The 23,636-nt window shown below is 40.9% G+C and overlaps 1 protein-coding gene across 2 annotated transcripts in view; it reads right to left on the reverse strand.

Annotated features, from left to right (window-relative positions):
- LOC147747116 (vitamin D3 hydroxylase-associated protein-like) overlaps nt 1-23,636 on the reverse strand; it is a 413,994-nt gene that overhangs the window by 75,640 nt on the left and 314,718 nt on the right. For both annotated transcript variants that reach the window (XM_086952365.1, XM_086952366.1), the window contains 2 exons: nt 3,712-3,837; nt 1,454-1,551 (listed from right to left, as the gene is read on the reverse strand). In XM_086952365.1, coding sequence (XP_086808491.1) covers nt 1,454-1,551; nt 3,712-3,837 — 224 coding nt within the window. The remainder of the gene's footprint in view (nt 1-1,453; nt 1,552-3,711; nt 3,838-23,636) is intronic.

Consider the following 23,636-nt stretch of genomic DNA (forward strand, 5'->3'; position numbering starts at 1 on the left):
CCTCGACCTATCCGCCGCCTTCGATACGGTTTCCCACACAATCTTATTGGATCGCCTGTGCCAGTTGGGCATAGGAGGTCCTTTTTGAAGGATCGTTCTCAGAGGGTCTTTCTGAAGCCTTTTACTTCGACTGAGAAACCTCTTCTTTGTGGTGTCCCCCAGGGCTCGGCCCTGAGCCCTTTATTATTTAATGTATATCTTGCCCCTCTGGCCAAGGTGGTGGAATCTTGGGGAGTCAGAGTGATCTCCTATGCTGATGATACCCAGCTGGTGTTTTCTTTTAGGGATCACTCTGACACCTCTTTTGCCAACTTTCGTCAGTGTTTAAATAACATCTGCAATTGGATGACCACCAATCACCTCAGGCTTAATACTGATAAAACGGAGGTTATGTTTTTTAATCAGAAAACTCCTATTCCATCCAGCCTGTGGTGGCCAGTGGTCCTTGACCCCCCCCGATGCCAGCTGTCACAGTTCGCAATCTGGGCTTCCTGTTTGATAATACCCTTTCTTGTGCTCCTCACATCACTAAGACTACATCTGCCTGTTTTGCGAAATTGGGTATGATTAAAAAGATTCTGCCTTACCTCCCATTGAATGCTCGTAGAACGGTGGTTCAGTCACTGATCACGTCTCATTTGGACTATGCGAACAGTCTCTACGCAGGTGCCCCTCTGTACCAGATTGAACGTCTGCAAATTGTGCAGAATGCCGCTGCCAGATTGATTGGCAACATTCCGTTTCGACAATCTGTAGCACTCTATCGTAAACAACTGCATTGGCTCCCTATTACTAAACGGATCCACTTTAAGATACTGATTCTTGCTTTTCGAGCCTTGAACAATCTTGGCCCAGGCTATCTGAAAAAACGTCTTGTTCTATCACACTCTGTGAGATCCTTACGATCCAATAGTTTACGTCTCTTGGTTGTCCCACGCTTCCGCCTTTCTAGAGTAGGCGGTAGAGCTTTTGGAGTAGCAGCAGCTAGACTGTGGAATAACCTCCCCTTGGAGCTAAGATTTGTCCCCACTGAATCCATCTTTCGCCGCAAACTAAAGACTTGGTTGTTCTCTTCTTGATTCTCTCCTCCTTCTTTGAGCTCATTGGTTGTTAGCGCCGGGACACCCCCTCGGGGGTAGCCGTGCGCTCTATAAAATTCAAAAATAAATAAATAAATAAATATTGCTAGTAGGTGAGAGGAGAATGGATGAAAAGGGGTATGCAAAAAAAGGATTCATGCTACTCATCAAGAATAAGACATCTTATGATTGCATAGCATCATACAAATTTTGAAATTGTCATATAATGATATTGCAGAGTTAGAACTGACAACATTGCCCCATCTATTTTAAAATGGTGCCATGACTCTCTGTATTATACATGTGCTCTTCCTCACTTTTTGCACCCAATGCATTCTTTACAAATATCACCAAATGAGCTATTGAGTACTTACAATTTTTCCAAGAATGCTGATCCACCGTCAGCAAAGAATAACGTAGTAAAAAGTTCCATTGGGCTCCAGTCCAGTTGAGGTAGTGTAAAGGGTATAAGCTGTGTGGAAAAGAGAAGCAGTGTCTCAAAAGCAAGTTTCTATCCAATCCACCTGATTCTAAACTTTATATTCACAAAAACGTTACTTTTGGGGATTCTTTTCCAGGGATTATTTACAAAGGTACAAGCAAATCATGCAATTTATAGTGGATTTTTCAAGTTCATTCACTAAGACGCTATTGATACTGAAGAGGGGAAATATTCCAGCCGTTTCAGAATAGAATATGCCAAGCAAGCTAGACCTTCATCAGGAATTTTGCTGATTCACCTACCCAAACACAATTTGATAGGATGATGCCCCTTTCTGCAGAATTTGCTAAAACAACCTGTCCAAAAAGCCAGGACTGATATTGGAACTTCATTAATGCAAGTGTTTGGGGTATATTATTATCCATACAATATATCTTTACTGGTATGTTTCATTTCTTTTCAGTTCGTTTAGTTTCTCCATGCTGTTATGTCCATGTAGATTCCCAAACTTGTTTCCAATTGTCGCACATCTGGCAGCCCCTACATCATAGTCCATTGGTATAAATATTAGCTCCACAGATGACAGACACAGACATGCACAAAAGCATCTGTCTCTGAGAGAGCTATTTCCTCCTACGCCCTTGCGTTGGTGCAGCTGCACGCTCGTGGTGATCCACCCAGAGCAGTCTCCGCAATACAGTGATGACACCACCAACTTTCCACACACAGAAAGGCCAGAATGTACTCACAGACTTTCTCTGCATTTGTCCACATAATCTCTTATTCCTCGCTCGTTTTTTTGTCAAAATAATGCAAAGGTACACTGACAATAACACAATAAAAGCACAACTGTGGTTCTCATGCACCCGCCCATATCATACACTACCTATAGAGACAGAATGACAGCCACACAATTTAAAATACATGTCTGTAAATGGTCTGCAGTTCCTTACCAGTGCATAATCGCAGTGGCGGCTGGCAGGGGACAGGGGTGGAAGGGCAGAGAGCGGGGAGACAAACAAAATAAATGTTGACTTACCTTTTGGGGCCAGCCAGTCATCTCTCCCCTCCGGTCCCTTCAGCTGCCTTATCCTCTGCTTCTCTAGCAGTAGGAAGCACTCCCCTAAGCCAATCACAATGCTGCAATGCAGCATTGGGATTGGTCTGAGTGCCATAGTTCAATGCTCAGACAGGGACTGGTAGGCTTTGCATGTTCCTCCCCAGGTTGTGCAAAGCAAGCCTAGTGAGGAAGATTCAAAGTGCGCATGACTCTTTGGCTGGACCAAAGGGCCAGCCAAGCAGTCATGCACACCTGGAGTGGGAAAACCTTTCCTCCCTTGTAACCCCCACCCTGCACTAACCCAGCCCCTAGTGAAAAATAAAATGATAATAACGAAGATATTATCATTTTATTTTTCCGCTGCACTGCTTCAAAAGCAGTGGGGCAATGCTCCTCCGCCTTCGTGGAGGATTCGCCACTGCATAATTGATTATTTAAATTTAATTAAAAACAATTCAATACTACCATATTTCTTTGTTGATGTGGGTCAACTTATCTAGCTTTTTATGTAAGGTTAATATAATTGAAAGCTAGAGAAACTCAACACAGATTACATATTTTTCTAGACAATCTCCAAAAGACCTTCTTTAGGGCTCTAATATAGCACCAGGGGTGGTATCATAACTGAGCAAACATGTTTTTTTGGGGTTCAAAGTGAACAAAGTGCAAACATATACCTCGAAATTTCGTTAATGCATGGGCCTTAAAAATAAATATTTTTTTTCAAAGTTTGTGTATTAACTGTGAGAAATCCAGAGCTATATTGTTTAGAACTTTAGATCCTTCACCCATAAAATACAGGGTATCAGCCTATCATTGTAATGGGTGTAACACCAATGAGAAGACCATAATGAGGGAGAAAACACATCTAAACGAGACCACGTTTGTTACTGCAGGCTCTCAAGTGGCAGGGAATGGGCCAGTATTCCACATGGATGTGATATGTGGATGCAGCTTCTAATAGGGTTTTGGCTAACGGGACAAACCACCAGGGACAACCTTTAAAAAATAAAAATCCTTACAGGGATGCCCACTTACTACAATTTGTTGTTTATCAGTTAAACTACAATTAAAACAGTATTGATCAGTTCACTGTAGCAAATCATATTAAGTCCATCATCAAGACTTACTGTGTGTCCTGCTTCTTCAAGGATCTTTTTAGTTTCATGGACAACTCTTCTCATGCTGGGGGTTGATGGAAAATGGCTAGTAGTATCATAGTAACCAATCCTAAGAGGTGTCGATCTGGAGAAAACCTGCAATGTCAAGAAGTAATTGTTCAAAACGTAGCTTTCACCTGGACAAACATGAACGCAAGGAATATGTAGTTGATCACAACTCTCTTACAAGAGCAAATCAAAAATGACTTATCATGGCCACATTTAAACTTTCATGGCAATGCTCTGCTGCATCTCAAAATGTTTAAAAAGTTGAATTCTCAAACTCACTACAAGACTAAAGAAAGCTGGAATCGAAAAAACAATCCAGATTCCCACCCTCATATCATTATCACAATAATATGTAATGAATGGAGTGTTTTACAAATTATCTCCAGTTCTCTCCATTGTATCCCAACGTAATGTACATTTGTTCTCTTCCTTCCCAACCAACAGCATACACCAACTTTCCCAACTGTACATGTAAGATTCTGGTATTTGTCTTTCCCTAGTTTATTTCCCCCAAGTTAGATCTGTTTGAAACTGGAGGACTTCACAGCATTTATTTTGATTACGGATATGAACAGAACACTGATTGTGGTTTAATTACATTTGGAATCATAACAATAATAATGCTTATCAACTGCAAGTTCCAAAATAGTGTGAATTTTATTTTACATAATAAATTGTGGCACACATTTTTAATCCCCTATCACAGTCAAACACCAATGGCTGCTCCATTCCATGTACATCCACGTACTGTGAGTATACCTTTATTGTGTAAGCTCAAAGGCTGTTCCTTCAACCCACCATGATTTCAGGAAGTCAAAACATCCTTTAGAGTACCTCCTGAATCTCTCCTTTCTTTAGTTGTCAGTGAGTCCAAACCAAATGAATTCCTGGAGTAAACACTCTGACCAAGAAGACAGCTGCAACAAGTTCAAAGCTGTGCTCACCAACTAATCTTCATGAATTGTGTTTATTTGTGTTCATTGTATTCCCAGTAGGATTAAAACGGTGTATTCAGAAGTCATCACTGGAAGAGTATGCTAGGTAGCGTTATCTAATCTACTTAGCTAGTTTTCTGTTTACGATGTATTTATCTAATTTAATTTACGTAACAAGTTTCTAATTTGCCTAAACCTTTATTACTGCTATCTATCTAATGGCACTGTTGAATTTATTCTTTTTATCCATCTAATGTTTATACCCTAGCTGTGCAAACTATTACTCTATCCATACATTTTATCCAATATCAACCACTTCCAATGTAATCAGTTCAACCAATCTATTCATGCATACACCCAAAGCTGAGTTATAAATCCATCAATCTATTCAAAACATCATCCATCTAGAATGTGCACCCATCACCCATCCTTCCATTCACCGATCAATTAATCCACCCAATCTATTATTCCATCATTCATTCTCTTCCACAATCCAGCCATCCAGGGATCCATCAAATCTTTTCAATCTAGAGATTTAAGAAATCTAGCCAAACATGCCAACTACTCCTATGATCTGTTCTATCTATTCATTCAGTCAGTAAAATTTGCTCATCTAATCAATCCAACCTGTCAACCAATACGAACCATAACCATACATCATGCATCCAAACAACATATTCTTTAATTCTATCCTTCCATTCAATCTAACTATTAAGATGGGAAGCTTCTCAGGTTCAGAGCTGCATTCAGAATCAATCTTTTTATTTGGTGCCTCATTGATTATGTCTGGAAGTTTATGTTCGTGCCAGAGGCAGCAGTCATAGAGTGAATTATTTCAACATAGCTTCTCATTGTTCTAGTTATCCATCAAGTTACATGTCTATCCCAAGTAGCTAGGCTATCTACAATATCTGTTTCAACAAATCTCCCAAATTGGCAATACCGTCACAAATTTACCTAATTCATCAATCTAGTGCATTTAATTAGTTCTATCTAATCTATCTGTATTTCCATTTTATCAAGCTATTCTAACTATTAAATTGATTTACTAATTCAAGCTATTTAGCTATCCATGTGTTCTATAAAACATACCCAGTTTATCATACAATCAAATCAGCCAGTGAATCTGCCAATCAATTCATCTAAATGACTCATGCATCAATCCACCCATCCATCCAAATCAATAATTCCATTTACTCTACCCTTCAAACTCACTTTTCTCTATTTATCTATCTATCCATCCATCCAAATCAATAATCCAATAAAAATATGATGACCTCATATTCAGACTTACGTTTTGGCAGGCTTGTCTAGTCACTGTACTTATTATATTCAGGGGTTAGAGGCAGCAGTCCTCACAGATGTGCGCTGTATACATTTATTTGTTTAGTACATGTGTGTGAGGATTGAGAGATGTATGATATATAAATACATGTATCTTACCTCCTTAGTCTATCCATATAAAAGGATCACACAAATTATCTATTTCTATTTCTGGATTAGGCACATAATGACAAATCAAATATCTAAACTAACCCATTAATCTATCTAAACTTATGATCCAACCTGTCTAATTAATTCAAACAATCTAACCATCCATTCAATTAGTTCAGTGTATCCCCATAACATAAATTACCTTTTTATTATTTAGAAATATTAATATATTCTGGTGTTATACTAGATATGTGGCATGGATCTAGCCCTCTAGGCCCACAATCCTCCCATCCATCCTATGACTTCAATGCACCAATCAAATCTATCCAGTGTGTCCCTTTCAATATATCAACCACCATTCCAATTCATTTGGTCCATACACCTACTTAATTGATCCACCCAGTCCAACTCACCCAATCCACCTATCCAAATCATACAATCTATTAACTTAATCCATACAGGCACTCTATCCATCAAACCTGACTTTCAAGTCCATCAATTCTTCCATACCTTACACAAACTCTATCCATTCACAATTCTCTAACAAATGAATCCATTCACTCCATACATTTACTTTATGTATACATCCCTTCTTTCAACTAGCCATCATTCCTCCAACCAACCATGTAATGTTTATATCCAATGATAGCCTTCTATGGTTTGGTATCTCTCAGTCTATTCACCTATGCTAGCTTTTTTTCCATCTTTCTGTTTAATGTTTTGAATCTTCATCTCTATCTACCCTGACCCCTGTTATAAAAGTAGTTTTACCAGAACAATATGTTATTCATCATTTCGTCATTTATTTTAAAATCTAATTTGGATTTTCCCTGTTTTTAGCTCACCTGCCGCATTGCTTACACTTTAATCTGTGCCCCCCACCGCGGTTTAAGCGGGCTGGCCATCGCGTTGAGGGAACCTTGGAGCGCCATCTTGGGGGTTGAGAGGGGACGCTTGGGAAATTGGACGAGCGCTCTAGCAGTCAGGCTGACTGGCTAGAGGCAATCAGGTGCGGACCTTTGAGGACTATTTAGATCTCCAGTAAAGGTGGGTCTGCCTGTTAAGGCACACATCAATGCGCGCTGCTTCATTTTAAAATATCCCTGTTTTTGTCATTTATTTTAAAATCTAATTTGGATTCTTCCCTGTTTTTAGCTCACCTGCCGCATTGCTTGCACTTTAATCTGCGCCCCCCACCGTGGTTTCAGCGGGCTGGCCATCGCGTTGAGGGAAACTTGGAGCGCCATCTTGGGGGTTGAGAGGGGACGCTTGGGATATTGGACGAGCGCTCTAGCAGTCAGGCTGACTAGCTAGAGCCCTATATAATCCTAGTATGGTGGCGCGCAGCGTGTGCGAGCTGCGTGTGCGCCGAAGCATCGCCGGAGTCACGCCAGAGTCCAGCCCGTCTGTGCCCGTCCGCGCTGAGGACGGGCTGGTCGGGCGGTCGCATGAGGTGGTCGTGGGGGTTCCTGCTCCCATTAGGTACTCTGCCATGCTCTGTTAAATCTCCATCCGACCAGGATGTCTTGCCATCATAAACTATGTCCTGAGGATTTTCTCACTACACCCCCATGCTCTTGTTTTCGGACAGACTCCCCTAGGACTGCTTCTTTTTCTGGCCCTATTCCGAGTATACTATGACCAATTGTGCCTTGAGGGAACATGGTTTCCTTTTAAATGCACGATCTATAATAAAACATAATGTTGTCTTTAAGGACTTTGTCCTAGATAGAAAACCCTCCTGGGTTTTTGTTACCGAAACCTGGGCCAAAGATTCCTTGGGGCCTGATCTGGTGGAGGCTGTCCCAGAGGGCTATACACTGGTCAGGCAAGATAGAGTAGGACGAATAGGGGGAGGGTTAAGCATTCTGTTCAAGGAGGGTCTTGTATGTCACACCATCTCTCTCACGGACCCTCATGAATCCTTTCAGGCCCTTTATTTTTCTTTACATGGTCCTTATGTGACTCCATTTACAGGTATCCTCATTTATAGACCACCGGGGTCCAGAAAAGATTTTGCACAAAATCTGCTCGGCATTTTAGAACACTATTTTGGTTGTGAGCACCTTACGATTTTGGGAGATATGAACTTCCATTTGGAGAACCTGGAGTCCATGGAAACCCTCTCTCTCCTCGATGCCTTATCTGCTTGTGGGTAACAACAACGAGTAAAGGGGGCCACTCATCAGGCAGGTCATACTCTTGATGGGATATTTTCGAATGACGGGAGGCTGACTGCTAATCCCCTCTCGTGGTCTGATCATTTTGCTGTCCCGATAGAGCTGACCTTTACTCCCTTGAACAGTAAGGCAAAGGATGGGAGTAATATGGTATCGCGGAGAAATTTGAAAAATATTTCTAATGATTCACTTGCCCTGAGGATCCCTAGTGAGGCCATCTTACGGGAGGAAGATATAGGCAGGGCCGTATATCAACTAGAAACCGCTGTCCTAGCAGCAATGGAAGAGCTGGCCCCGGCCTCCATGCGCTATTGCGCAAGGAAAAGACCATCTGCCCCCTGGTTTTCTGAGCCATTAAGGCTCCTTAGGCAGGGAGTCAGGAGACAGGAACGCCTTTGGCGGACCTCCTGGGACCTTAAGGATAAAGTAGCCCATAAATCACTACTGAGGAGGTATAAGGCTGAGGTTATTAGAACCAAGCAGGAGTATTTCACAATTCGTACCACCTCCCTGTCCTCTCCGAAAGAGCTTTTTAGAATCGTGGATTCTCTTACCTCCCTGCAGATGCCTGACCCCGTTGTTGGGTCTCAACAGCTCTGCAATGATATCGCCCACATCTTTCAATCTAAAATTGGAGATATCCACTCAAAAATTAGAGCTTCAGAAGATCTCACTATCCACCCTTCTTCCTCCCCTCTCCCCCCCATATTGGTGGCTGAGGTTTCTTCACAGGAAAGCCTGTGCAGATTCCCTCCCCTTTCTCTATCTGATATGGAGAGGCTGCTTAGCAGGATCAAGTCGGGCTCTCCATTAGACCCTTGCCCCCTTAAGCTCCTAAAGCAGTGTAAAGAGACTCTGCTGCCGCCACTCATGGAGATTATGAACAAGGCCATGAGGGAAGGTGTTTTCCCTTCGCAGTGGAAGAGGGCAGTGGTGAAACCACTGCTAAAAAAACCTACGCTGGACCCTGGGGTGTTATAAAACATCCGCCCATCTGACTGCTCCCAGCCCCTGCGAAGATGCTGGAAACACATCTGAACCAGCATCTTTCAGCCTTTCTGGAAAACTCCGACCTTTTAGATCACTCGCAGCATGGTTTCAGGAGGGGGTACAGTATGGAGTCGGCCCTCACCACTGTGCTCGATAACATCCGCACTAGGGTGGATAGGGGCCAGACTACCCTGCTTGTCCTCCTGGATCGTACAGCTGCGTTTGATACCCTCTCTCCCTCGGTATTAACATCTCGACTGAGGGAGACAGGGGTGGAGGGGTCTGCACTTGGTTTGCTGACTTCCTTCCTTGACCGGAGAGAACAGAGATTCAAGCTGGGAGAGTTTCTATCTCCATCCCTTCCTGTGCTTTGTGGGGTTCCTCAGGGGTCGGCATTAAGTCCGACCCTTTTCAACATCTATGTAACCCCACTAGCCAGGCTTATTAGATCTTTTGGGATGGAGGTAGTCTCCTACGCCGACGACACCCAGATTCTGTTGTCTCTTGCACAGTCTGCCACCTTGACTGCCTCCAATTTTAGATCTTGTATGGAGGCAGTCGCCCAATGGATGATTAACAACTCATTGAGGCTTAATGGCGAGAAGACGGAGATTCTGGTGTTCGGAGGGAAGGAGGAGATATGGTCGGCGGAATGGTGGCCCTCCCTGTTGGGAGCCTGTCCAGCACCCACGGGCCTAGCTAAGAATTTGGGTGTCATGATTGACCCTCTGCTGAGTATGCAGCAACAGGTAAATAGAAAAATTGCTACCTGTTGGGGGGTCATCCACATTCTAAGGAAAATCAAACACTACCTGTCTCCGCAAGCGAGAAAACAAGTAGTGGTAGCTCTCATAGGGTCGAGACTGGATTACTGTAATGCGCTGTATGCAGGGATCAATAAGGGCCTGGTGCAGCGCTTACAAAGGGTTCAGAATGCAGCAGCGAGGTTTGTTTTAGATCTGCATAGACGCTCCTCAGCTACTGCTGCCAGTAAACTCCTTCATTGGCTTCCGATGGAGGACAGGATCTGTTTTAAAATTCTTTGCCTGACATATGGAGCCTTGGTGACAAATAGGTCAGGAGGAATTGCTGACCTTTTGGTCCCTTATAGCCCATCCAGAAACCTACGTTCGGCCAAGAAGTCTCTGCTAAATATGCCCCGCATTAGGAGAGCTAAGTGGGGGGGCAGAGCTTTCTCGACCCTAGCACCGAAATGGTGGAACACCCTACCGGACGAAATTAAATCTCTGCCCACTATTCACGCCTTTAGAAAGGCTTTGAAGGCTCGTCTTTTTGCCAAAGCCTACCCGTAGTTTTGTCTCCGCCTTTTTTGAGGACTCTGGTCTGTTAGGCGCCTTGATGCCTTTGGGTTTTAGTTGCGCATTATACGTTTCTTTTTCATTTCATTTCATTCATTCAATTAAACATCACAGGGACAGAATAATACAGCTTTTGTGTTACCTCTTCTTTGCTTTGTGTTCAGAGTGTGCAAATGTAGATGATTATGTGTATCCTTCATTGGCTACAGTGCAACTTCACATTGACGTTAACCAGACTGATCTAAGGATTTTCCACATGTACTGTGAGCAATTCATAGTCTTGTAGATGTTTTTTTCTTCATTAATCTGGGCCACAACTACTAGAATACAAAGAACAACAACAGGACTGGATATGATTTTTACACCTGCTGTGGTGCAATGTGACATATAGGCCCGCTTTCTCTTTCATTTGTCACAGTCCACATTACACCCAGAGATTTGATACTGCATATGCCCAGTACACCTAGGGAAACCTTCATGCAGAGATCTTCGCACAAGCAGATTTCTGACTTGGCAAACATTTCCGCTAGGATAGATTTCACCAATTCCAAGTGGAAATTATTGCCTAATAGTAGGATGTACAAGTCTCCACACAACCACATGAAGAGAAAAAGACTCTTACAATAGAAATTGTGACTAAAGTTACTACAAGTAACTTTTGTGAGTAGATCTCCATAGTGGATATAGAGTACCCGCTCTGCTATGGTAAATCAGAATGGAGTATATAGGTAACCTACATTTATCCTATGTACTCATACACAACTTACATCAATCCAACAAACATATGAAATAAAGTATGTACCTTGGGGTCTTTCATCTTCCCTTAGACTGCGCGATTTTCATGATAATCTACTGAAGTTTTAACCTCCAGAATACAGCCTGCCCCACTCAAGAGAACTCCCCTTGCTGCACCCTGAATTGCTATGTGGCCAGCCTGATCTGGGGGAATCCCAACATATGGCAAGGTAAGGACTACTCCTCTATCTTATGAAATTTATGGTTCACAGTCATGTAACACTATACCCCAACAAACATCTCACACTTATCACTCACACACAGCTGGACACCCTTTTAAGTTAAGAATGATTAGAGTTATCTTAAACCGTGCCTATTTCAAGTGCACAAGTGCATTAGAATCAACTGGAAGGGCATGAGCAACATCTGCTCTGGTAGCATGAGGATCCTGGCTCGTGTCTTAATGCATCTCATCTCCGCACACACAGGAGTGACATTCATATGCCTAGTACATAACCACATTCTAGATATATGAGTGTCTTAGTTTGTCATCCCTCAAACTTGACACATTATATATATTTCTTTACTGTACTTAACATATGCTTTTATTTTTATTCCATTGGCATCTAATAAGATGATTTGTATCATACCATATTCAAGTTGACGGTCCTGTATTGTCTGCACATCTGCCAGGTGCCACCACTTCCTCTTCTGCTCTAACCAATAAATAAAAATGTACATTGGCCACCAGCAACACACTGATGGGAGAGACTGGTAAGTCTTCAGAAATAGGATTTTCATTATGTATAACAATATTTCTCTCTCTCCTTAAGTGTCAGGATCAGCTATATATTTTTTAATTATTATAAAACCCTTTTTCTCCATGAATTAATTGTGAGATGTAAAGGATGAACTCATATGGATAATCAGACTTTTCTTTTAACACTAAATACATTCTTCCATTTTTCAGAATTATTGAATAGTACATTTATGTTTCCTTTATCACTCTCTCCTGCACCCATATTTTATATTTCTTACAACCAGATATTATGTTATGTTATGTCAGTATGTGTCTACTGATATCAACATCATCCCACTATCTTTGATCAAGCAAATCATCATACTTGTGTAAACCATGTGTATATACACTGATACTATGTGTGCACATTTATATACTATTTGTTCACATTTATACTACTTGTATTTATATTTTTAGTTTCACAGCTTCAATGATCTAACCTGCCCTGTATGACACAAAATCCCACCCATCAGACATCAAGGAACATCCTGCAATCAGCAATTGAGCCCTCTGCTATCTATCTGTCAGGTAAGATTACAACATCATTATATTTCCTACTACATAAGGTATTTTCCAAATAATGTTGTTATTTCAACCAAATGTCTACTGATCAATTTCCCTGTCTTATTGGAAAATAATATCCCTATATAACTTATTACTGCCTGTAGAATAACACTGTAAAAAATCACTATTAATCTCAGTCACACTAGTAACATTGTTTTTATTTAACAGTTGATGGATTTAGGTGCATTGACTTCCAGGACCGAGTCAGCAGCTGCCAGCTAAGGGCCAGTCTAAAAATAAAGCTTTTGTTGTTGCAAGTGCAGGTAAGATATTTTGCTTTATTGGTTTTAGCTTTGGGAAAGGTTAAACATGGCTGTGACACCTTATCAACCACAAGTGAAAGAAGGAGTGCAATCCCTGGAGAAAAAAACTATCCTCCTCAAAGCTTTCATGATTGTGGCCACCACAGTTCAAGTATAAGCTGAAAAGGATGAAGAGATTGTTAGCCTCACCCAGAAAATATCTAAAAGAAAGCTAAAGGTGAGCCAGCAGTCTCCTCCAATCCTATGGATTGTGAGTCCCCAGGCAACAGGAACAAAGCCATGGATGCTTGTACCGGCTAAGCATGACACTTCCCCACCTACATCTTAGTCTACAGGTAACTCAGCCGACTCTCCTGAACAAAACTCCAATGTAGGTGCAACTGTGTCTTCTCTTCATCCAAGGAAAGAAAGCCCTGCTAATGGAGGGCCTTACCTCCATTCAACAATCCCCCTTCACAAACTCTGATGTCAACCCTCAACTTAATAGACAACCTGCTGAGACTGTCAGACAGTATGCATGCAGGTGAGTTGTATCAGCAACTTATGTACTCTGGAAGAATCAAGTTTTCCAATAACAATCAGCTAAGCAAGGGATACATGTCAAAGGGAGGAGACCCATCACAACATCAAATCAAAAGATACTAAGGTTGGTGGAGAACCAGACCAATGTCTTGGAAGATTCTAAAACATCCTTTGAAGGCATTGCAAATTTGAAAAGAGATAATCTTCATTTGTTTAGGAAGACGGATGCAAGCAACCTGCCTTATTTATTTTTGCAGTTCTATAGTTTTATATAGCGCAAACTTGGCCCTAATGCTTTGGAGCATTTTACATGAGCACCAGTTACATTACACAAGTCCCGTTGCTTTTTTGGGGGGGGCATGGATAGATGAAGTGATTTGCCCAGAGTTATAGGATGTTGAGCCAACCCCGGGACTCAGACTTGCTTCCATAATTCCTAGGTCTGCAGCTCCGGCTGTAACATCACATCCTTTTCATCTATGGCCATGAAAATGATACAGGCCACATCACACAAGCGCCTGTGCCACTCTGCAGGACCAAGGAATACACCGTAATCAAACAGGGCACAGCAACAATTTGTAAGGCCCACCCCTCCCAAAACCACAAGTACCCAGGCCATCTTTACAACCACTCCCTCTAGTGGGACAGTATTGAGTAGACAGCACATGAGCAACCCCCATGGGTCTGGACATTAACAGCCAGCCACCTACACCTCAATGACACATTCCTGCACAAAGCGACACATTTATATCCACCTAACCCAACCACCAAAATTTATCGAACCATTTTTTGTACAGATTTCTAAATAAACATCAGTTTAACTTACCATCCACATGTGTGCCACTTCACAAACGCTTAGCTATAGAAGACCGTGGTGTGAAAACTATTTTACTATACTGCACTAAAGACTTCAAGTCAAACCGCAGTTCTTCCGTAATGGTGGATTTTACCCATCCATCAAGCTGGCAGTTAACTGTTCTTGGCATTTAGGGTTTGACCTGATGGACACCAAGGGCCATATGTATCAAGCCTTTTTTGATTCGCAAAGGCCGAAATTCGCCGAATTTCGGCCTTTGCGAATCGCAAAAGGCTAATTAGCATGAATTGAAATGTACCAAACAATCGCATCTTAAGGAATCGCAAATACTTGCGATTTCTTAATTTGCCATAGCATTTAAGGAATCGCAATTTTGCGATTCCTTAAATGCTATGTATGAAGCATTTTACTGTTGCGAATTCAGCTTAAGGAATCGCAATTTGCCACCAACTTCCAGTTGGTGGTAAATTGCGATTTCTGTTCAAAATACACTAATTTGTATTTTTGATTGTGGCATGTGACGCACATACATGTCCATAGGGCATGTATGTGCGCCATGTGCACACACATGTAATTTACAGGGGTGCAGTAGGGTGTCCTTGAGACACCCCTGCACCCTTGCAATAATTCTCAAATTGAGATTAGCAAATTGCGAATTCGCAATTTGAGAATTATTTGGAAATCATTCCTATGGGCCTCCTGGCCCATAGGAATGCATTGGAAATTATTCCTTAATTGCGAATTCGCAATTAAGGAAGATTAAGGAATCGCTAATTAAAAGCGATTTTCTTCATACATACCGTTTTGCGATTCCTAAATAGTGATTCCTTAAAAATCGCTATTTAGGAATCACATAACGGAACTATGATACATATGGCCCCAAATGTCATGAAGGAGGAAGCTTCGTCTGCTGAACTTCAGTCCTCCATTGTCGGCCCCCTTGTCCACTGTTGACACACACAACTCATACATTGTTGGTCGGGCAGACAAATGTCCAATGTCATAGTAGTATTGAGGGGCCCGTAAAATAGAGGACAGCAATGGTAGGCAGTGTTTTCAATAGCAGATGTGTCCATCAACATTGATGAACAAAACTATCAACACACACTTGACCAAAATCCATTCACCAATAGCTGCAGCTCCCACTACAACTGTTCAACCACTCATTGTATCAATCACAACATGAAGCAACAGCTGCGGAGCTACAGCTTGTGGTTAAATATTGCATAATTAGGGTTCAACCTTGGTTGTTTGGAGCTCTGAATTACTGATTTTCGACTCTGACAGTGCACTGAATTTTGCTAACCAGGCTTAAGTGCCAGTGTTCTTTCCATAAAACTTTACAAATGCTAAATTAGAATCCAATTGGCAAGGGATTTTTAACCCTGTAAATCCCTGGTAAATGGTAAACCCTGGTCCCCCGGTCATGGGTACTAAAGGGGGTCCCATATATTATGCCATCCTAAGGGGGCCACACACAAACTGCATGCAGACTGCCATTGCAGGATGTGGGAAATGGTGCAAGCCATTCCGAAAACACGACATTGCCCTCTCCCTGTGTGCAATGCCCACACAATTCAAGTATTATATGTAATTCCCCCCTACTACAGGCCTTGGAGCCCTAAGACAGGGTGCATATTACATGTGACGACACACCTGCATGAGCAGATGTGCCCCTGTAATGTCTGCTTCCGTTGCTAAGACATGTCAAGTGATCAGGAAGCTATTTTAAAGGTATGTACTGGGCACTGGCCATTACGAGTTACACAGCTACAAAATAGTTTCACTGAAAATAATGGTGTTTAGTATCAAACACCTTGTATCAATACATCTATAATAATGCCAGTATCAAAATTGTGACATTCAGCCAGAGGGCACCTTACAGGTGCCCCCTGAAAACCTACTAGCCCTTTAGTTTTCTGGGTGACTGCTATCATCAAGCCTGCCACCGCAGACACATTTCTGACCCCCTGTCGGTGAGAACACACACTCTCAGAGGCCAGAAACAATACCTGCTCTAGAGGAAGGTATCCACACCTCCTCCATTAGGATGGCTAGTGATTTAGCATATCAAGGCCTAAGGCTTCAAATCCTCTGATGCTTTTGATACGCAAGCCTGGTTTCCCCCAGACCTAGGGAACACCAACCTCTGCTCAAGGCCCCATTTGGCACCAGAAAAAGTGGAATATCAGCTAGCCTTAAGGCGTGTCACAGTTACAGGTTAGGCACACCACTAAGGTGGGCCCCGTGAAGTGGACAGTCGAAGAAGGGTTACACCATCTTGGCTGTGGTGAAACTAGGAACTCAGGGTCCTGCCCACTCCTCACAGGAAGTTGTCATATAGGTGGTGTTCAAATGTAGACGCCCCAGGGGTAGGTAGTCCATCAGTGACTATCCTTCACTCTTTTAAACACCCCTAAATTCAGTATTTAGGGGTCACCTGACACCAGAGACTCAGATTCATCTACCTGGATACAGAAGAAGGACAATGGAGAGCAGTCACTGTGAGAATTGAGGACTTACCCTGAACTTGGTGCCAAACCCTGCCTTACTGCTGGTACCTCGACAATTACACTGACTCGAACAAAAGCTGTGCATCCTGTCAAACCCTTGGAGGACTATCCAGCACTTCAACACCACTTAGTATCATCCCCCTGCAGCTTCAGGAACCAACCGCACTTGTCTGGTACTTTGTCTTTCTGGTGTTTGGGCCCACAGAAGGAGCATCTTACCAGGAGGAGGTCACTGTGGTTCTGTGGTTCTAGGAGGTCAGTCTCATCTCTCCAGTGAGTTTTAAGACATTTGATACTCTAGGAGCCTCTCTGCACCAATATCCTGATTCCTGGAGCATGTGCCACAGCCATGCTCCAGGCATGGCTGGACACTTGTTGAGTGTCCAGCCTGGACACCACAGCCCCAACAGCCGATTTGCCAACGAGGAACTTCAGGACTAATGAGGCCCTAACCAAGAGTGGCCTTGTTTTCTTCCCCCCTCCAAGTCACCCAAGGACCTTGAGAGCCTCTAACTCAAGCAACCCGCCGGAAAACAAAACCTTTGCACCTGAACCCCCCAGCCTGGGTCCACAGAAATCAACTGTGTCCCCTTGGTCCAGAGACCCTCACGAGCTGAGCCCCACTTTGGGTTCTGTCGGACTTGTCCCCAAGTCCTCACTTTTTGTTGCAGGATCGCTTCCATTGTCTTTATTGTGTAGTGGTCGAGGCTACAAACACAACCAGCACATCTGCACAGGGGCCCAACAAGGGAGGTAAAACCAAACTACTGGTGGTTCTTTTGGCCTTGGGCCGTAAATTGATAAAAAAAAAAATGCCGTAAGCATCTTAAGTCCTGAAAGACACCTTCAACAACCATTCCCAAATATATGTATGCAGTGTATGGTTCTCTCATAGGATAACATACAGCAATCAAGGCTCATACCTCAAAAAACTTTATCTGTGCATTTTACTTCTTCAATGTAAAATATATATCTCGAAAAGTACTTACCTGATTCCGATGAACTTGGTGTCTAAAATTATATATAAATCTGTGTTATTTTTAGGTCGAGCCTCGGTTGATCTGTTGTGTCCTCTTCCAAGGGCTCTGGCAAACCCACCAATTGCCATTGCTTTATTTTGTGGCAATTGGAAATGCTGGCCTTCTATTGGTCCATTCCTCTTGACTGTCCCTCCTGTGGGTGCCTGTTTCAGATTAGGCAACTTCCCCAAGGGATTGCTTTTGTTGGTCATCAGTAGTGTTTCTCTGCACAGCATGCAATGGTGCCTCCTCCTCTCTAGGCACATTGCCTTGTTTTAAATGTTTACTTTCCGCCGTCACCGCCACTCGCCAGTGCTTTTCTATTTGGCTATTAAGGTTGTTTCTCACAAGGTATCCAATACGACTGTTACAACTGATCTAGTTTATAAACATATATTTTCGTGCACTTATTGGGTCTATTTATAGTGCCAATAAAACATCTAAATTATACGCTTCAGTGTTCCTAATTTGCGAAGTTGAAATAAATAAATAAAAGCGAACCTGTCTGTAATATAAATAGCAGCACACAGTTGTGTGAATACTCTTCTTAAGGGAGTTGTGTTCCCTGTGCTTTTGTGCAAAATTAAAAGCTGCTTTCTTTTTCGTCGAGCATTCGAGACCACTTTAGTATATACTTATATGTGTATGTACTTTGTGGGCTATAGAGATCAGCCCTAGGACGTGTTTGCTTCTGCTTAGGGACTTTTATTCTATTCAACTGCCTCTATTTACCTTTCTTGATAGAAAATGACAAGCAGAGGTCAGTAAAATGCAAGAATCACTTTAGCATTCTCTTGATTCCAGTCCATAGAAATTGTCTTCCACAAGCACTCGTCGACAATAATATTTTTTTCAAATCTTGTATTTTCAGTTATATGACCACCTAAGGCGTTGATTTTATATTAAAAACAGATCTTTGGACTATACCATTTCCTGCAGAAAGGCAATATTTATCACCGTGTCACGCAGTTTGGTGCTAACTTTTACTCCATGTTCAAGAACAGTAGATGTTTCAGCACCCGGACTAATGGGCTGCATTGCTAAATACATCATGTCCCAAAGGCGAGACCGATTGCATTGCAAATACTTGTTTATTTATGTATTTACGTTTGTACTTCATTAAAGATCATCTGTCTTTGTTGTGCGTGTTTCTTCAATAAGAGGTTTGAGTCCTTGCTCTGTGTGTTAACTTTATTTCGATGCACTATTTTAAGAGGTGTTTTTCTAGAGCCTCCCACGGAACAAACACAGAGGCATATTATCAAGCCCCTTATCGCCGCGTCATCGGCACTTTTCTGCCGATAAAGTGCCGATATTTGCATCGCCCTAATATCAAGGCAGCGTTAAGTCAATTAACGCGGCTTAAAGCCACGTTAATTGACTTAACGCTGACTTGGTAATATGGCCCCTTTTACGATAAACTCATTGTGAAAAGGGGCGTGCAGTGGGTGTTGCGGTGGCCGTTTCACCGCAACACCCATTCACTTTGACGCTGCCACCTATTATCAAGAGAGGTGATAATAGGTGGCAGCGCCGAATTTAAGAACAGGAAAGACCTGTTCTTAAAGTGGCGAAACGAGGAGAAATGCTTAATTTCTCCTCGTTTTTGCTTTTTCCATGTGGGCTGCCTTGTGCAGCACACATGGAAAAAGCAAAATGCCAAGGTTTGTTTATGTACAGGAAGGTGTCCCTTCCTGTACATAAACAAACCTCTTTGTAAAAATGCCAATTTGTAACTTACATGTGTGCTGCATGAAGCAGCACACATGTAAGTTACAAAATGGCATTTAAGCTTTGTTTATGTGCAGGAAGGAACATCTTACTGTACATAAACAAACCTTCCCTGCCTGCGCTGGCGTTAAGTTGTAAAACTTATCGCCATCACTGGGGGAAACGCTAGGCTGCACCATATCCTTGGTAATATGGTTCAGCCTAGCGTTTCCGAAGTGGCGAAGAGAGGCGTTAAGCCAAGGCGGCTAACACCTCTCTTCAACACTTTGTTGGTAATATGCCCCTCAGCGTTATATCAAATTATCCTCAGTCATCTGCAAGGACAGAGACGTTGGTGCGAATAGTGTTAGTCCCTATTCGGCTACATCTTTATTTTGTGATTTGTTTTTGGGGGGGCATTAAGGGTGTATTTTGTAAGATCTCCGATCCAGACTGTTACAACTTAGCTTGGTTTTATATATAGACTGCTGTGCACCCATTGGCTTCATTTACAGTGCCAGTAAAACATAGATATTATACACTTCAGTGTTTTTAATTCGCTCTGTTGAAATAAATAAAAGCGAACTTGGCCATGATATAAACGGCCCCAAACAGTAGGATGATTGCATTTATTACGCGCCAACAGCATCCACAGATAGCGATCAGAACAAGGATAGTGATCTTTAGAGCTATGCTAATTCTCTCTTTACCTGGACATTGCTGTCTCCTTTCTTAACTCAGCTACCCACTCCAGACTCCTTGTCACTAAGTTAGTGTTGTTTAGGGGGAAAAAGTAGGTACAGATGGCTTCAAAGGTTACATATGTACTTTTAATCATTTTAAGGCTCTTTTTCAGCATGCAAGCTCTTTCTTTTTTTTTTTTTTTTTTTTAAACTGATAAGATAATTCATTGAATTAAATGGAAGCGAATAAGGACAATCATAAATAAGCAGTCATAAATAAATTACATCGCATAGTACTATCATCAATGAAAGGAGAACTAAAACAGAGGAGAAGAAGGAAGGGGAGGAAGGAAGGGAAGAGGGAAATATACAATTCATATCATAATAAAATAACCAAATAGAATTACCAATAAACAGTTATAAAAACTGTATGATAGTCAATGAATAACATAATAACATTAAAAGAACATGAATCATAACTTTATATATGAATCTATAGGAGACCAAAAGGATTGAAAATGCAAAGAATTATGATGAACACCTTGTAGAGATAATTGAGCATCTCTTCTTGTAAAGATAATCCAAGACCACCAAGCATGAACAGAAAGAGAAGTAGCATCCTTCCAACAAAAAGTAATTGATTTGAGCTCAGCCAAAACCAATAAATTAAATAACTTTGCTTCAGCATCTTCAAGAGGAGCAGCCAATACAACTGATTTACATATTAATAATTCATAAGAAAGCAAATCAGAAATAGGTAAAATTTTCAATATTACATTCCATACTTCAGACCAAAATTTCATAATAATAGGACAATCAAATAACATGTGACATAAAGAGCCAGGATGTAAATTACAATGCCAACATAGGTTTGATGGTAATAATTTAGCTTTAAATAAACGTAATGGAGTCCATAACGAATTAAACAAAATATAAGCATTAGTTTGATAAAGTGAAACTGGTGACCATCCAGAAATACTATTAGTCCAAATTAATGACCATGAATCAGTTGAAAGGGAAATGGAGAGTTCAGCATTCCAAAAAGTGGAAATTATATCAACGTTGGAACCTAAAGAAAAGGTAAGTTTCTTATAAAATACAGAAACTGCCTTTGAAGACACAGAAACAGTTTTGATATAAATTAAAAAATCAGCTGAGGATGTAGACGGGATACCATCTGGGAAAGAGTCTAAAATGGAATTACAGAGAAATTGGTATTTTAACAAATCGGACATTGGTAGATTGAATTTTAATTGGAGTTGAGCAAAAGGAATAAAGGCATCATTCAAGAAAACATCTGAAAGAAAGAAAATACCATTAGCAATCCATGAAGACCTAAAAGAAACATTTCTGTTTAATTTTATTAAAGCACTATGCCATAAGGACAAATGCACCGTAGAAAGTAAAGGAGATGCAAAATTAGAGTCCAAATCATTAAAAATTATTCTTGAGGATTTGATTATGGACGAGGAATGTACAATCTTAGAGGTAGGGGACATAGTTAATAAGGATGGCAAAGGAAAAGGTTTAGCAAGGGAAGTTTCAATATGAAACCAAAAAGGAGGATTAGCAATAGGTGAATTATTAAACCATAACGAGCTCTGTTTTAAGATAAATGCCTTATGATATAAATAGAAATCAGGTAGGGCAAAACCAACTTGGCATTTAGGAATTTTCAATTTTTTATAAGCGATACGAGGAGGTTTATTATTCCAAAGAAATTTAGATAACAGTTTATCAATATCTTTATAAATTTTGAGTGGAAATTGAGTTGGTATCATTGCAAGAGAATAAAATATTTTCGGGGCAATATCCATTTTAATAGATTCCATTCTCCCCCACCAGAAAAGATGAAGGGAAGACCACTTGGAGGTTTTTTGTTTTATATAGTCAAAAATGAAATCACTGTTTAATTTCAAGGTAGCAGGCAGGGATGATGAAAATAATATACCAAGGTATTTTAACTTACTCTTTTGCCAAACAATATCCTGTGAAGGTAACATATCAGGAGTGCAAAGCATATTTAAAGGAAAAAATTCAGTTTTACTAACATTTAACTTATATCCTGATGCAACTGAATATTTAGAAATAACATCAAGCAAAAATGGTACAGACGATGCAGGATTACTAATAAATAATAACACATCATCAGCATATGCCAAAGTTTTGACAGTAACATTTTTAACAGTGATACCCTGAATATTTTCAGATTTACGAATGAAATTAAGAAATGGTTCTATTCCCAATAAAAATAAAAGGGGGGATAAGGGACAACCCTGACGCGTACCTCTAAAAAGGGAAAATTGATTAGAAATTTGACCATTAATAAACAATCGAGCAGTGGGAGCATAGTATAGAGCGGAAATCATACGAATAAAGGATGGACCAAAATTAAAAGATAATAAAGTTTTAAATAAAAACTGCCAATGGATTTTATCAAAAGCTTTTTCAGCATCTAATGCCATAACACCAGCAGGGACAGGGAGAGTGGGGCTTTGTTCAATGATATGTAATAATGTTCTAGTATTGTTAGCAGAATATCTATTTTTCATAAAACCAGATTGGTCAGGGTGGATAATAGAGTGAAGGACAGGAGCTAATCTAGAGGCAAGATTTTAGCATATAATTTACAGTCTTGATTAATCAAAGAAATGGGACGGTAATTAGAGACAAGGGTAGGGTCTTTATCAGGTTTGGGAAGTACAACAATTAAGGCTTCTGAAAAAGAACCCGAAATGGTACATGAGGAACTAAAGTGAGAAAAAATCTGGTACAAATTAGGTAATAGATGATTTTGAAATTCTTTATAAAATTCAGCAGGGATGCCAATAGGACCAGGAGATTTATTTTTTAGAAGTGATTTAATAGCAGCAAGTATTTCATCAATAGTAATAGGGGAATCCAATCCAAGTTTATCCGAGGAAGAAATATGAGGTAAATTAGAATAATTTAAAAAAGCATCAATTAGAGATTCATCACATAAATCTGGTTTATTATACAGGGTGGAGTAAAAATGTAAAAATTCTTGAACAATATCATTGTGGGAAAGTGCGATTTTACCTTGAGGACCTTGAATAGAGGTGATCTGTGTTTTATCCTTTTTAATACGTAAATAATTAGCAAGGAGCTTACCAGACCTATTGGAATTAAAACGGAATCTAGCATTGGACTTAGAAAGCTGGACCCCAGCCCTAGTACTAAGAATAGCATTAAATTCATATCTAAGTTTCTGTAATTTAAGTTTATATTGGGGATCACTAGAAGTAATAAATAAACGTTCAAAATGAGCTATTTGTTTCTCTAAAGATTTGATATTGGAATTAAATTTCTTATTCTCATGTGCCATAATAGAAATTGTAGAACCTCTGATATAAGCTTTAAAAGCATCCCACCGATTGATAAC

Source organism: Lissotriton vulgaris, chromosome 1_1 (assembly GCF_964263255.1).
Source record: "Lissotriton vulgaris chromosome 1_1, aLisVul1.2, whole genome shotgun sequence".
Classification (NCBI taxonomy): Eukaryota; Metazoa; Chordata; class Amphibia; order Caudata; family Salamandridae; genus Lissotriton; species Lissotriton vulgaris.